The sequence below is a fragment of the Trachypithecus francoisi genome, unplaced genomic scaffold (genome assembly GCF_009764315.1).
Source record: "Trachypithecus francoisi isolate TF-2019V2 unplaced genomic scaffold, Tfra_2.0 Lachesis_group7, whole genome shotgun sequence".
NCBI classification, from domain to species: Eukaryota; Metazoa; Chordata; class Mammalia; order Primates; family Cercopithecidae; genus Trachypithecus; species Trachypithecus francoisi.
The window spans coordinates 7,204,849-7,222,137 of record NW_022681472.1 but is presented as its reverse complement, the minus strand read 5'-3'; the positions used below and the strand labels follow the sequence as shown (position 1 = coordinate 7,222,137).

Genomic DNA, 17,289 nt, shown 5'->3' with positions numbered 1-17,289 from the left:
GCTGACACAGACCAGTGGTGCCTGTTTGGGGGCTGGGAGTGAGGGCTGTTTAAAGGGAAGAGTTAAAACAAATCCCCTGGGAAGTATCTGGTTACCACAAGAGTTAAGGATCTTGCTAAATATTCAAAGAAGAGTGGCCAGCCAAAAGAAAAAAAGAGAGTAGCCAAATTATCAGGAAGTTAATTTTAAATGGATGGAAGATGGAGAAAATACCAGAAAGGTGTTATTTGACCCATTTAGAAAAATGACAAGCACCTTCCTCCTACCTTCGGAGAATGACTGCATAGTAATGTTCACAATTCATGACACCACATGAGCCGTCCCAGTGTGTGAATCTTGCAGAACATACGAGGCACGTGAGCAGTTTGCTGGAGCTTGAACCAAATACAGAATGGGGTACTGTTCCTCCTGACACAGAAAAATGAAACCAAGAAATAACACATGGCAAAAGGTAGAAGGTATCTCAAGAAGAAATATTGTGCAGTGAATTTAGTTTTAAGTCTCACACTAAATGTGGAGAAAATAAGCCCTTTTATAGTATTCTGAAGTTTTCGCTCTAGGGCTTCGACCTCAGTCAGGCTGTCAGCTGCTACCCAAAGCACGCCCTCTATCACCACCAGGGTGAAGCGTGGTTTGTACTGTCTGCCTCCCTCTCCCTGCCCCCCACAATTAAGCAAAGCGTTTACGGCTCAAATAGCCTAGGGTAAAATGTTGCTTTTATATTAGTTTAATATTCCAATAAAAATTCTCTTCCAGCGGGTTATTTTTGCTTATTTCTCATGTGAGATTAATATTATGATTTGAAGGGTTGGAAAGTTATACATGCCTTTTGATAAACACAAATGTGAATGCTTTAAATGATGAATTGGGAGTGATAATTCTGTAAACTAGAAGAGAAGATGTAAATCTAAACTTGTAAATGTGTGTGTATGTGTGTATGTGTATACATATATATATTTTTTTTCATAAAACCATTTTAGCCAATACATTTAGTATTTGGAGCGTCTTATTAACATTAAGCTTACTTTGTTTAAACCCAGAAACACAAAGCTCACTAATGGGGCTGTTCTTAAAGTCTGCCTAAGAATTGAACATTACCCAAAGCAAATCAGAAAGCTAGATTTAAAAGCAGATATACTTACATAAAAGCTTACATTTAAAATGATCCCTTAAAAGCCCCACATGGCTAGGCTGTAACTGCAAACTGCTTAAATGTTTTTCTGTTTCCTGTTGTATACCAGGGAGCCGAAATAGAAGTGGATGAAAATGGCACATTGGACTTAAGCATGAAAAAAAATCGAATCCTGGACAAGGCTGCACCCCTAACTTCCTCTAACACTTCTATTCCAACTCCTTCCTCTTCCCCATTCAAAACAAACAGCATTCTGGTCAATGCGGCATTCTATCAGGCTCTTTGTGACCAAGAGGGCTGGGACACTCCTATCAACTATAGCAAAACTCACGGGAAGACAGAGGAGGAGAAAGAGGTATTGTTTCCATATGTCAATCAATAAGTTGAAGACAGCATGATTGCAGGGTATCACTAGCTCTTCACTCGTAAATTATATTTCACCTTCCTGTTTAGATGATATGTAATTTTGTACCTTGCTTTAGATTTTGATAAAGTGATGATTTTTAATGCCAGAGGAAATTCATTAACAAATCCAACTTTCATTATCACTTGCCTCAAATAATGTCACTATAGTGAATTTTATTCCTATTAAGGCTGAAATTTTGTGCCCTGCACAAGAGATTATATTATCTATCCCTTCATATAACAGCTGTAAGGGGCAATGTATTGCTCAACATTGAAATGCCAGCTTACTAATTCTCTCTGAACCAGAGGGTTGAAGATGAAATCAAATCAGAGTCAAGTAAGAACCTTTGAGTCATGTCAGATTTCTTTCCATGGTTTTGTGAAGGAACTGTGTTAGCATACCTAAGTATAGATTCATTGTTGGAGGCATTGGATCGAAATGTTGGATGTCTAAATCAAATTAATCTTGAAGTCAAGGAGACCTATTTGTGTATTTGATTATCTTGGAGGTGGTTTTGGCCCCAAAAGCCAGTTGGTGCGACGGTGCAGGAATCCATCTAACCTTTGCCTTATGGCTTGAGCCACCTGACTAGGCCTGATTAGCCATGGACTACTCAGTGTCATTCAAAAGAACTGATAGTGAGAACTCTCAATTGTTTAGACTCTATGTAATTGCAGATATGACCTTAATTATTACAGTAAGCAATCCTATTTAGCTGTTTGTCAGGGAAGTTGTTGATGGGCTTGCCAGTTGATATGTGTAAAGAACTGAAATAGCCATTCCTGCAGAAGTGTGCAGCGCCTTTTACAGCTTTTTGAAGTTTAGAGACTTTGGGTGGTGAGATCTAATTTGATTTTTGCACATGCTTAACATCTCAGAGTATAAGTCAACATACACAGTTTTGATCACAGGATTGGGCTGTTTTTCCTTCCCTTTTCCCTTTCCTTCCCTTCCCTTCCCTTCCCTTCCCTTCTCTTCCCTTCCCTTTTCCCTTCCCTTCCCTTCTCTTCCCTTCCCTCCCCTCCCCTCCCTTCCCCTCCTCTTCCCCTTCCCCTTCCCCTTCCTTCCCTTCCCCTCTCTTCCTCTCCCCTCCTCCCCTCCCTTCCCCTCCTCTTCCCCTTCCCCTTCCCCTTCCTTCCCTTCCCCTCTCTTCCTCTCCCCTCCTCCCCTCCCTCCCCTCCCTCCTCCCTCTCTTCCTTCCATTCTGTCTTTCTTCCTTCTTTCCTTCAGCACAGTTTTGCCAAAATCTCCAAGTCCAGTCAGTGACATGGGACCTGGAGATACAGCAATGAACAGGACACGCTTCCACCATGCCTGTGTGCCACAGTCATGCGTGTGCTCAGAAGATTGATCTGTAACCAAATATACTGATAAACAGAGTAGCATGCACAGGCGCACAATGTGGAGAGGGAGGAATGGCTAACTGCATCAGGTGGCTGGGTGTGGACCCCTGGAAGATGCCCTCAGCATCTGAGGCAGCCTGTGTGTCTCCACCACTCAAGCCATCACATGAAAGGATGAGGGGATTCACACACTGCAGCTTTTGATTCGATTCTCTCATACTGGCCTTAGTCATTTTATTCTGCTTGGCTTTTCAAAATTCACCCAAAGCATCCGAGGATGTCCTTAATTAATCTATCATAGTACTATTTTAGAAGAATCATTTATTAAAATAATACATGTTTGACTATAACGAACATGAAAGTGACGCATGCAAAGTATAAGAAGCTCATTTGCCTTAAATGACGACCACAAACCGGCAAGTGTGCATCTTTCCGCCGACCACTGTGCCACCTCAGACTTGTGCCAAAGAACAGAGGTTACACCTAATTCTGACTATGTGTATCATCTCAAAGTCTGTCAGTGTTCACATCCCTCGAGTATCCTGCACATCTTGTCTGAAATGGAAGTAAGCAGTAAGCTAGGAAGTGGGGAGGTTAAGAGGCACAATTGTGATGAGATCAAAATTGTTGACACAGAGTTAGCTTTGGGTAAGGGAATGCCCTTCAACTCACATAACTGCTTCATCTCCAGCCAGGCCACTGTTGCTCAGATCATGGCACATTGCATCTACAGCCCTAAAGGGAAACCTGACCCTTGGCCCAGGATGTGTGGATGTCCAGTAGAAGTCCTTATGTTACAGGAAGGACAGTGTCTCATGAGTTAAGTATAACTGCTTCATGCAGGTTCAAAATCCCAACATGTTCTCATTTCTGGGAGTATCTCAGTGCCATGTGCAGAGTGGCATTTGGGCTTTCTGCATTCATCCTTGTGATTATGGCGAATGCATTTACCAGAAAGTGTCAGGCATAAGCATCCAATCCTGGGTAGTAACAAAACACATTTGCCTCAAGTAGGTTCTCATCTTCATCTAGGGTGTCTTGCATTGTTTGACACTGATTATACTTTTGTGCCCTCAGCAACAATGTCAACATTGCACTCTTCATGTTCTCAGAGACCCGTTCCTATCACCTCCTTAGCCACAGTTCTTATCACCCAGAATGCCAGAAAATGAGATTTTGTAAGAAATATTTTACGTTACTTTTTAATCCTGCTTTGCTTAATTTCAAAAAATCATCTGGATTTATCTTTGTAGCTTTATAGATTCAACTTGAGTATGTTTTTATCTCATGCATATGTATCAGGGACAGTGTTTCATTTCCCAGCAAATTCATACACACAAAATGGGATTCTTTAGAGTGGATTTACGCTCTTTACAGAATGGCTTACTTACTCCAGGTCTGACAACACAGGCTTGGACTGCTACAGTTTTCAACCTAAGTATTGTGACATCTGGAATTTAGAAGCTATGTGGGAATTCAGTGTCACTAAGAGTGTCAGAGAGGACTTTGGAGATGCTAAGTGAGCTCTTGGACTCAACGTGCTTGCCCTAGGTTTGAGCTGACAGAATATTTGTCTAAGCTAAATGCTTATTGTCCCAGCTATCTGAACAGGGTGATTCATTGCTTGGGGACACTAAGGCTGGTGGAGACACACACATAAAAGTACTTCTGAATCACTCTAACTCCTGATACGGTTTCTCACCCTTGTTCTCTGTTCCCTCATCTGTGCCAAGGTAACCTACTAACAGTACTTTTCACATCCTGTTCTGAATCTTGAAAATGAAAAATGTAATGTTTGGTAGGTATTATTTTGAAAAATTAGATTGTATTAAATGTGCTCATTGAGAAGCTATCAGAGGGATACTATGTACAATAAAATAAAGATAAGGAACCTTTATACACAATATCTCATTATCCCAACAATCTTGAAAAGCAGGATGATTATCAAATTTTTTAGAGGAGAAATTTGAACCTCAGGGAGCTAAAGTTATTGCTCCTGGTCATATGAAATTAAGTCATAGGCCTAGAATTCCCTACAACGAAGAAAAAAGAGAGAAAAAGGTAAATGAGGAAAAGGAAAAGAAAAAAAAAATCACCAAAAACTGGAGACTGCTTAGGGAATATTGAGAAAAATTTAATAGGACAGACAAAAGAGAAGAATGAAGAAATGGCAGGTGGCAAGGTGTGTTGGCAGCAACAGCTGTCTAATGTGTTTCTGCGGGTGCAGGACTGGAACTCCTGCGACCCAGGCAAGTACACACGATGTGACCACAAAAACCAGTTCCAGGACTAGTCCTTTCTTGTCACTTTCCAGTGAGCTTCCCTGGAATAGCTACGTGTGTTCCAGACAATCTATTGTTCACATTTGGAGACTGGAATGTGGTATGTCCCTGCTCCCACCCACATCTTTCCCTTTGCCGCTTTCCTCTCCCCCACCACATAAGACACATACACAACCAGAAATTGAGTGATTATTTCTAATTCATTGTTATCTAGTTCATATGCACAACAGTTGCTTAATTTTGGTGGTAATTTTCAGAAAATATTTTCTGTCTCTCTCAGTGAAATAGCCTGTCCAGATGCCCCCTAAAAAAAATTCCTGAATCTGGAAAAAACTCAAAATATCTCGAAAGGAAAGTGTTGAGAAATAACTAGGGCTGTCACTTTCATTCAACTGTCAGTTCTCCAAAGATTTCAGGGCTTAAAATGTTAAGAGTGCCAGATGCTATTATCTGTTATTCATGTTACCATTATGTCCTGGTCTTTATTGAAATCAATATAAACTTCCATCTGTACGTTAAAGGAATTTCATTGCATGCATGTACTCTCTAAACACACACATATATACCACATCCTCTTTTACACAACCACAAAATAAAATTATTTTCAAAATTGTACTTTAAATTTTGGGAAAAGATTTTTACAAATGCTGTTGATTTACACTGGCTGCCATTTAGGAATTCATTCAATATAAAATGCCTCCATAACAAAACTAATTATTTTAGTGACAGCCACCTGGATTTTAATACATATACTCTCTGCAGGTTTCTAAGGGTAGAATATTGAGCAAAGAGAAGGGGAAAAGACAGTTATTTCATAAAACAATTGTATGCATATGAGTCTGTGTGTTAAAGTTACAAAATATTTGAAAGGTCGTATGCAATAAAATTATCCTGTTGAAACGTTACCACATATTGCTATACCAAAATAAATAACATATATCCTGCAAGTTTTATGTTTATATTATTTAGTAAAATAATAACTTAAACTTTCATAATTGATTATTTCTTTCAAAATTTCCCATTCTCTTGCCTTCCATAATTATAGATTCAGGCCTAAAACAACAGCTAGAAACTTGTAATCATCTGTAAATATACAGGTCTTCTTGGAGGGACTTTGTTCATGACTTTGCCATAAGTAATAAAATGACTCTTTTTACTTTATGCCATTTTCATTAAAAAAAAAAAAATCAGCATCTAAACAGAAAAACAAAGGCTGTTCCACGTTGAGACAATATTGGATTTAGCATTTGTATCTACTTTCAAAAAGCCAAGACATTTTTAAATTATAGTGGAAAATACTACTCAGGCCAAATCCAGATAGGACTAAATAAAGTGGATGGTGGAATTATCAGGTTTAAGGCCTTAAAATTTGGAATTTTTTTCATTTTAGCCATTTACAGCATAAAACTTTAAAAGGATAAGCGCTAATCATCTATTTTGCTGTAGATCCCATGGAGGCAGCATTAAACCAGCACCTCTCTTTGCATCCTAGTGTGGAATTATGATCAAGCACACATTTCTCTTTATTTTTAAATTGTGTATTTTTATCGGCTTCTATTTTCAAACATTTACCAGTAAAACAAATGGAACACTTAACACCATCAATAATATTGATAAATTGTCCTAAATCAGGTTTCATTAATGTAATCTGAAGACAATGTCACTTGCTTGAGACAGTGTACCGATGTATTTACTACAATGGGCTCTTGTGTAAAATAATTGATCGAATTGTTATTCAAGTAATTAATTTAAAAAATTACATTTGCCTTGATGACTGAGATCAGTATTTAGAATTTTTCTTTGGTTGGGAAAATCCAGGAATTTTGTTTTTTTTTTTTCATTGCTTTTGAATGTAGACTCAGAATTACTAAAATTATATTTTGCTATAGTATTTTTATATTCATTTAATTTAAAAAATATTTATTTTGAACAACTCAAAATAGTTTACTTACCTTAAATATATCAGTACTTTTGAGATTTAGAAGACAGTTTTTTTATATTAGTTCATCTGATTTTCATATTAAATCCAGAAATTATTATATTTACTGAATACAAGATTAATGATGAAAGTAAGCTAATTTATGTGATCGAAAAAAAACCATCATTTGTTATCTGTGAAATAATACATCACTTGGTAAATAAACTCTTTGAAAAGATTAGTGAGTCTTCTTTATGAAATCAAGGTTGGTATTAAACTTAAGAGAAGAGCATGAAAATTAGAAACATCCGATAAGAAATTCCATCCAGGAAGGAAAGTGCTACAGGATACTAATTTAGCAAAATAGGTAATTTCAGAAAAACGGGAAGTAATACAAAAGTAAAAGGAATTATCCAGAAAGATCAAATTAAATGCCAAAATACTGTAGCCTCAGTTATTACGTATTTAAATGAATAATTTAGATCTTAATTATTTGTACATTAAAAAGGGCATTCAGTTAACAAAACTTCCCCCTTTTCTGCTTAAAAGTTTGTGTGATTCATTTTTGCAATATTTCTTTGGCTTTACTGCTGTTATGACTGCTGGACATATAAGCAATTCCTGTGCTCTCTAGGGAGCATTCCTAATACAAGAAACCTTGAAACATAATAAAATACTAATTACATGGCTCAAGAAATACCTACCTCTGTAATCATATTTGCCAAAATGTGAACTTTTGAAAGGTGTTCCATACCAATTCCACTTTTTCATTCTTCACTTAGGATAAAGATCTGTTATAACCAGGACGTATTATTATCTCATTTATCTCCTTTTTTTGAGATGGAGTCTTGCTCTGTCGCCAGGCTGGAGCGCACTGGCACCATCTTGGCTCACTGTAACCCCTGCCTCCTGAGTTCAAGTGATTCTCCTGCCTCAGCCTCCTGAGTAGCTGGGACTACAGGCACGCACCACCATGTCCAGCAAATTTTTGTATTTTTGGTAGAGACGTTGTTTCACCATGTTAGCCAGAATGGTCTTGATCTCTTGACCTTGTGATCCCCCTGCCTCGGCTTCCCAAAGATTGAGGATTACAGGCATCAGCCACGTTCCCTGGCCTATTTTATTTATTTCTTATACAAATCCTCTAAGGTATTTCAGCCAAGTCCAAGTTCAAAGCCAAAACTCAATCCTAGTCCCAGTGATTTTAAATCTAGTTGTCTTTCCAGGGTTCCCTAATGACTTCTGTGTTTGTTTGTGTGTGTTTGTTTCTTTTCCAGAAAGACCCAGTGAGCTCTCTAGAAAATTTAGAGGAAAAAAAGTTTCCTGGAGAGGCCTCTATACCAAGCCCTAAACCCAAGCTTCATGCAAGAGATCTCAAAAAGGAACTAATCACGTAAGTAGTGCCCAGTGCCATGCCCTCTAAGATTCTGGAACGAAGATTCAAGTTCATGACTTAGAGTTACAATATCCTGGCTTATACAGTTGACGTTAGGGTGATTTCTACCAGTCAGCAATTAAATGTTAGACATGCACCTCACCTGAGCTAAGAGGGTATACATGGTCATATGCTAACAGAATTTAAAACCTGTTTATTAAAAAACAAAATAAGATAATACAATTAGAATGCTTCTTAACCTGATAACCATTGACCCGCAGATCTAAGGGTTGACTTCGGGGACTCTACCAACCTTCTGACACTTGATGTAAATTGTTATTTGAGCAAGGGAGTTACTGGTTTTCATCACATTTTCAAAGGGGTTCTGAGGCCCAGAAGAGTTTAAAGGGCAGGGTACCCGAAGGCAGTAAGTACGAGTTATGTACTAGCGGGTGAATGAGTGAATGAAATGCAGGAAACTGTTTCCCATGTGTGATTAAATATTAATCAAATCTACTCATATATAAATCTATTTAAAGCTGTCAGTTAATGAAAGTTTATAGCAAGGAGTAATTCGTCCACTTAGGACAGGCCTGTACCCTCTCTTCTATATCCCTCATCAAAAATATGTTTAAACTTTTCAAAGAAAAAAAACTGTAAAAACCTCTCCTGACCCAGCTTCCACCTGGACTCTCTGTCTCCCCTTCCTTTTCCAGTTGAACATATCCAGAAAGTTGTTGCTACTGTATGAGGCAGTTTCCCTCCTGAATCTTTCCCAGACAGATCTCCAGGGACCTTCCTTCCCTCAGCATCCCCTTCCCCTGTCAGGATCTTGGTCCTGGAGCCTCCTGTTCCTACTTGACAGGCAGCAGGATGCCACAGAACTGATCTCCCCCCTCCACAATCCATTGTCTACACTTGGCCTCTAGGATGCCTCACCTCTGGACTCTTCCCTCATCTCACTGCTAGTCCTTCTAGACTCATGTGTAGCCATCTAAAGAGTAGGGTGCCTCTAAGCTCCATCCTGGAACCCTTCCTTCCTGCTATCTGCACTCACTCTTGCTGAGGACTCCTTGGCTACCACCCTGCTGTGACTTCCACATGTCCACCCACCACCCCACAGGAGCAGTGAGTGCTCCCCTCCCCCAGCCTCCCGCTTTGTGCTTCTTGCTTCCCCTAAGCACTCCAGGAATTAGGCAGGGTATTAGGCCTGCTGTTCCTTCTGCCCAGAATGCTGTGTCCAAGGCCTCTGCAGGGCCCACATCCTCTCCTCCCTCAGCACAGCTCTTCTCTCAAACATCACTTATGTGAGAGGCCTTCAGGCTACTGTGCTTCCCCACCCCCAGCCCTGATGCTCCCATTCCCAGATCTTTTCTTCACTTCCCTCCACTCTATTTTCTGCCTCCCTCACCAAGAACAAAGCCTCAGAGAGCACAAAGTGGGTGCTGGGGGTCTTCTCTCCTCTGTCTTTGCTCTCTACCTTGTCCGCATCATTGGTTCATAATATTTATTGTGCAACCTCTTATTTCCCCTTATTTCCTCTTCTCTACGTTGTCCACACCATTGGTGTATAATATGCACTGTGCAACCTCTTATTTACCCACCTACATGGACAGTGACTTGGGAGCAGGCAATACATTTCAAATGCAGGTGCCAACAACAGGGCCTTGCACATAGTAGGTGTTCAGTAAAAATTATTCCAAGTCTGTCATCCGATTGCCCTGTTGACATGTGAATGACTTTAAAATAAGCTTAGACTCTGCATTCTCGAAGGATTTTGTAGGCAAACATTACTGGCTGAAATAGCATGCTCCCTTATAAACTTGATGTCTGCCTGGGGCTTGGTGGTTGATGGTAACGAATGGTTCCAAACATGCTGGAACTTAAATCGGATTGAACACTGTTTCAGGTTCAGTGACTTGAGACCTTAGAAGCCACTTCTCACTTTTTAGAAACTTCTTAGAAGCCACATAGGCCAGCCAGACACCTTTTCCCACGTGGACCTGCTGTTAGAAACTTTTCATCTTTGTGTATATTTTTTTCCATGTGTTATTTTTAATATCTTCAAAAATGGCAAATTTTTATCCTTTGAAGGTAGATTGTTGGAAATTGATAAAAGTCATCCCAAACTAAAGGTAGTGCAAAAGATTGAAAATTAACCTGCATTACCATTTTGGGTCAGAAAAATGAAGCATGATTATTTTGCAAAGGGCACTTCTCCATGGTGTGAAGGTAAATATAAAAGAGGAAGGATTTCAAAAAGATTATGAATGATTTTTGGAATATAATCATTCCAAAAATTCTTAAGAAATTATTATCTCAGAGGCCTCATAGTTCATCCATTTTATTTTATTTTATTTTATTTTATTTTATTTATTTTGAGCCAGAATCTTGCTCTGTCTCCCAGATTGGAGTTCAGTGGTGTGTTCTTGGCTCATTGCAAGCTCCACCTCCCAGGTTCAATCTCCTGCCTCAGCCTCCTGGGAAGCTGGGATTACAGGGGCCCACCACCACACCCAGCTAATTTTTGTATTTTTAGTAGAGATGGGGTTTTGCCATGTTGGCCAGGCTGGTCTCGAACTCCTGACCTCAGGTGATCCACTCGCCATGGCCTCCCAAAATGCTGAATTCCAGGCGTGAGCCACTGTGCCCAGCCTAATTCATGCATTTTAGACAGGGTGAGTGCTTTGATGGCTATCACTTATTTGCATGTGTCTGCCTTGGTATATTTGTTTTGTAAAAGTCATACTACATTCCATGTCACCCTGTCCTTATATTATACTTTGTGTTTTAACAGTACCTTGATTACTTATCAAAAACTTTGTTTGCATTAGGACATTTTGGATGTCACTAATTATCTTAGAATTTCCTTACAGTTTCAGTGCCACTTATTTAGAAAACTAGTTAGTTTCTTTCTTCCAATTTTTGTATTTTCACCTGAAAACCTTCCCAAAATATATCACCCAACTAATATTGGCACATGTCATTATGTAAGATATTTCACTCTAGATTTGGAATTTAGTCTAGCTATCAAAATTCCAAACTGCAACTTTTCCCTGTATAACGTTGTCTCCAGTTCTTTCTTCATTTCTTGAACTTTTAATACCGCCAAACTTAAAAATAAATTATCAGCTAATTAAATGAATATTTTATTATTATATTTTATAGGTAATTTATAGCTGATGTTTAAAAACCGCTGGCACTTCTTGGCTTCTCCTGGCAATATTAATGGGCGTAACTTAAAAATATAAAATAGGCCAGGCATGGAGGCTCATGCCTGTAATTCCAGCACTTTGGGATGCCGAAACGGGTGGATCTCCTGAGGTCAGGAGTTCAAGACCAGCCTGGCCAGCATGGTGAAATTCCATCTCTACTAAAAACACAAAAATAAGTCGGACGTGGCAGTACACGCCTGTAATCCCAGCTACTCAGGAGGCTGAGGCAGGAGAATCACTTGAGCTCAGGAGGCAAAGGTTGCAGTGAGCCAAGATTGAGCCCCTGTACTCCAGCCTAGGTGACAAAGCGAGACTCCATCTCAAAAAAAAAAAAGAAAAATTAACATATATACAAAATGCAATGCTATTTTTAACACTAGGTGGCGATATATTTCTAAAGTGGGAATTCCCAGGCAATTGAAACACCTCTCTGAATATTCCAGTTGTATAATGTTCAGAAAAGATTTTTTTACATTTAGTGAGTGAATGGCACTTGCAAGATAACTCAGTCAAAATGTTAATAACTGTTTTTTGTCTTTACTTTCTAGCATATATTTATAGCTTTTACAGTTTTTTTTCTGATATCTCATCCAGGAAAAGGGACGGGGAAAGGAGACAGAATGACTTAGCTTGGATCAGACCCTGAAAACCAACCATTCCTTTGAAAGACGGGAATGCTGTAACTCTTATAGTTTCTTTAGATACCTGAAAATGATTGGAAAGTGGATCACAGGAATAAAAATACTTAGAAAGTGATAACTCAGAAAATATAGGAATAGTGTTAGTCTATCCCAAAACGTCCCTTCAAAAAGCTAAAACCTGTATTCTGTATATATGGATAAGGCCTTGCTTTAGGCAGGATGTCAAAAAAAGAGCAGATGCATGACTGGCATAGTTGATGTTCCCCTCTGATTATTGACATCACCGCAAATAACACTAAGTAGGCTGGGGTCCACCCGCTTATTACAAATGAGTGACTTTCGAACACCATCAGAGGAAACTAAATGACTGAGAAACCAAGGAATCTATTAATTGTGGAAGAAAACTGCTTCCTAACTACCTTCTTTCATGATTATTATTATTTTAGAGACGGGGTCTCACTCTGTCACCCAGGCTGGAGTACAGTGGCTCACTGAAACCTTGAACTCCTGGGCTCAAGCAATCCTCCTGCCTCAGTTTCCTGAGTAGCTGATTACATTATTTTTACAACACACATAAGGTGGACAGGACATGACCAGGTTCTGAGATAAAATGAAATGCAGGGGCACAGATCTTAATGGAGAGAGATTCTTGGCAGATGGCCTGAGAGCCTATTCTTAGGCTAATGGTGAATTAGCAGTTGTCTTTGCTGGCTTCAAGCTTTGGTTGAAATTGCTTGAATGCTTTACAGACTAAACTTCTTGCCTGCTTCATACTGTTAGCAACTTTCCCACCTAAAATTTCAGTTTATATTTTAGTCAAAGGTTTTCAGTGTTTTCTAAAATGTTTATAAAGTTACTAGGCTGCCTTGCTCTTAAAAACTCACAAAAATTTCTTTCTGGAATATGTCATACAATTGGTGCTGGTATCATAGTAAAGCGTGGGTTTCTAATATTTATTTTTATAACATATGTATTTTTCTTTTTCTTTTCTTTTTTTTTTTTTTTTTTTTAGACAGAGTTTCACTCTTGTTGCCTAGGCTGGAGTGCAGTGGTGCGATCTCGGCTCACCACAGTGTCCGCCTCCTGAGTTCAAGCGATTCTCTTGCCTCAGCCTCCTAGTAGCTGGGATTACAGGCATGCGCCACTGCACCTGACTAATTTTGTATTTTCAGAAGAGACAGGGTTTATTCATGTTGGTCAGGCTGGGCTCGAACTCCCAACCTCAGGTGATCCACCTGCCTCCACCTCCCAAAGTGCTGGGATTATAGGCGTGAGCCACCACACCCAGCAACATATGTATTTTTCAAATGAATTGAAACATCTTTGATTGCTAACTCACAACATCACTAGGACATCACTTTCCCACATCAATGGAATCAAATAATCGAATGTGATGTTGAAACAGATACTTAAGAAAGTAACTCATCATGCTATGATTTTTAGTTTTCTTTTAGGTAGTCCACTGGTTCTTATATAATATAAATCCTTGATACACTAGCTTCTGCATGTCCTATACTGTGTTAACTTATCTAGCACAGAGAAGCTACCTCCTCCATAATCTACTGGGCAGAGGAAATTAACCTGTGAAATGTGCTTGTCTCTAATGATGTATTTTCTATTGACTCAGCTGTCCAACACCAGGATGTGATGGAAGTGGCCACGTGACAGGAAACTATGCGTCTCATCGCAGGTACCTGATAACTTCATGTGCAGTCAGATTTTCATGGTCTTCTTCTATTTTAAATACTTATTCTCACCCTTTCTAGCCGTGTATTATCTGAAGCAGGAAATGGAGAGTGAGTTGGTTGGGTTTTTGGTTTATTTGGTTTGTCAGAAATAAAATTATGTGATCTAAAAATCATGATTCTTGATCAAAATGGTTTCCTGATCCTGTAGTCCAGGTTATAAGTGAAAAGTTGAGTTCATGTCAGGCTTCAGTTCTGTGTGGCTTGAGGACTCATGTGGAATGAGGAATAAATACAACAGAGTGACTCAAATAGAACATTTGCCCCAGGGAAAGTAATACCCTCAATCCTGGGCAAATAACAAATTGAGGCATTCGAGAGATTAAACAGTGCAAAGGGGCTGCTTTAATCTTTCCACCTACTATCTCCATTGATGGGATTTGTCTTCCCACTGGAAAAGCACCATCACCTGGTTGTGCAGCAGGAACAGACTCTGTGTGTGGGTGATCATTGCATCCTGAGCGTTAGAGCTGGGGAGTCTCATTGGGCTAAAGTCATTCATTTGATAAACAGAAACTCTGAGTCTATGAGAAACAGTTGAAGTGCCACCAGCCCAGACTGGTGAGAAAAGAAAAGCCAGATTCAAAGCCAGTTATTTTTTTTCCCAATCCCCAGTCACCAATAATTTAACGTATGTTCACGACTCAGAACGCCATTTGACTCAGATTTGTATATGTCAGTGTTGTGTTGTGTTTTTTTCCTCATCCCTCTCTAGTGTTTCTGGATGTCCTTTAGCAGATAAGACTCTAAAATCCCTCATGGCTGCCAACTCCCAGGAGCTTAAGTAAGTGCGGGAAGCATGGCCGGCTTGCCCTTCGTCCACACGGTAGGACCCTCTCGTTCAATGCCCATTCATTGCCCAAGTGATCAGCAACAAGCAGTATGTCCTGCCTGCTGAGATCACAGCAAAGGCACTTTCTCACTAAAGCGCTGGGATGACTGAAACAAAATCACTGTAATTTAATTTAGTTAATTTGCTTGCTTTGGGAGCTTTGTATTGTATAATATTTTTTAAAAGAGTGACGTAATAAACACAATACTTTTTTCTGTAAATTTCAGAATCTATGTATTAAATCAGACCTGTGAAGGTGTCACAAAGCATACCTGCCATTTAATGTTAAGGAAATTGCATAATTCTTAACCTGCTGAGTATTTTGATTCATACAACTGCCTTTCACTTTGGGTGCCAAAAACAGTTTGGGCTCATTCCTGCCTCATCTACAAGATCTCAAAGTCACATGTATATTAACTTTTACTTAGTGATTTCATTTTTCCTGCTCATTTTCTTTTAATACAAAGTTCTCATTTGTTTATTTTCATATCTTATTACATTACATATAGAACAATAAACATTTATAGTCTACCTTTTACCTCCTTAGAAATACGATAGGGCATAAATTTTAAAAGATAAAGAAATAGGATTAAACAAAACTAATTAATTTTTTTTACAAATAATAAAGCGTTAGAAAAAATGAGTGCTATTACATCTACTGGTAAAACAATACACATAGGCAGCAGCATCAGCGTTTGGTGTCTAAAACACATGTAACATTTCATGTATTATATTTTCTTAGTGTTTTGTTAGTCTTTCACCTTTTCAAGTTGTTTAAAATATTTTTATCTAAAAATTTTAAAAATTAAGTTTATGAAAGAAGATGTGATAATGGACAGATATGAAAATTTGGAATCTTAGTACCAAAAATAGTAAAAGAAACTATGAAATATGCTTTTCTCATTTTCTTTCTTTTTTCTTTTTTTTGAGATGGAGTTTCAGTCTTGTTGCCCAGGTACCCAGGCAGGAGTGTAATGACACAGTATTCGGCTCACTGCAACTTCTGCCTCCCAGGTTCAAGCGATTGCCTGTCTCAGCCTCCTGAGTAGCTGGGATGACAGGCATGCGACCACCATACTCGAGTACTTTTTGTATCTTTAGTAGAGACAGGGTTTCACCATGTTGGCCAGGCTGGCCTCGAACTCCTGACCCCAGGTGATCTGCCTGCCTCAGCCTCCCAAACTGCTGGGATTACGTGAGCCACCGTGCCTGGCCACTTTTCTCATTTTCGGTGTAAAGTACAATTTACTTTGTCAGTGTGGATTTTAGAAGTCATTTTATTGACTTGCAGTTTTCTAGACTAAAATATAAGTAGTAAGTAGAGACTAATAATTAACAGACTGAAGAGTGAGATGTACCAAAATATCTTACTGAATCAGCTCTAAATTTCTACATTGCCACATCTTAATTATAGCTATTGGGTCTCTTAAATATTTTCTCTAAAACTAACTTCTAGAAAAATGTCGGTAATACACTGAAATTATGTAAATTTAGACATCCTATAGCAATACTCATTATTTAATATTTTATGCAGCTTTCTAATAAGTAATGTCTTTGGTTTTTTTTCCATAGATATGTTTTTTCCATACAAGAAAATTTCTTCCATGCAAGAAAAATCAAAGAGACATTTTATTGACTTCTTGTTTAGATATTAATGGGGAATGCCCAAAAACTGTTATTCAGCACAGATATTTCCATATCAATATGCTATAAAACCACTTTTTTACTAAAAAATGTTAATAGAAAAAGACCAGCATGTAAAACTTTCTTATTATGGAAGATACATATTATGTCTTTAAATGGTTGATAAAAGACTCAATGTAGGTTGCTCTGGTTAGCCGGAAGAGATGCATGCTCATTTTATATTACATTTGAAAAATAAAAGGCATTTATTCCCTATTTTCTGACTCAGACTTGAATATAAATGAATTCTGTGAAAGTTCAGGGGAATTGAATTGAAGAAAAGGGATAGTAAACACATTTTTCTTTGGATTATCGTTTTTCTCAAATGGAACTTTTGATCTGAACCACAGTGTGCATTCAGAAAAGCAAATATTTCATGATGGCCTCTAGTTTTTGTTTGTATTTGGGATTTTCTAAAAAAGACAGCAAAAAGGTGAAAGTCTACATAAACTTTTATATTTAAGAATATTTTGAAACCTATTCCTAATCAGCATTCCTAGTAGAAATTGGATTCCCTGTCGTTTTTCCCTTTTCTCATTCCGGATTTAATGGTTGATTGTTGATGTAGTTATTGATGGATTTTCCCCAAAGACTGTTTAACTTGGACCATGAGGCAGGATAGACCAGGTGCAAATAATGGAGGTTCTTTGGTAATCCCATAAATGTTCCAAGTCTCTGCAGTTCACATGTATCACTGTTGTTCATCTGAAATCAATG

At 38.6% G+C, this 17,289-nt stretch overlaps 1 protein-coding gene across 2 annotated transcripts in view; it reads left to right on the top strand.

Moving 5' to 3' along the window:
* Positions 1 to 17,289, top strand: part of ST18 (ST18 C2H2C-type zinc finger transcription factor) — a 146,438-nt gene that overhangs the window by 104,907 nt on the left and 24,242 nt on the right. For both annotated transcript variants that reach the window (XM_033203630.1, XM_033203629.1), the window contains 4 exons: positions 1,242 to 1,487; positions 8,359 to 8,474; positions 13,940 to 14,002; positions 14,773 to 14,841. In XM_033203630.1, the coding sequence (XP_033059521.1) occupies positions 1,242 to 1,487; positions 8,359 to 8,474; positions 13,940 to 14,002; positions 14,773 to 14,841 (494 nt within the window). The remainder of the gene's footprint in view (positions 1 to 1,241; positions 1,488 to 8,358; positions 8,475 to 13,939; positions 14,003 to 14,772; positions 14,842 to 17,289) is intronic.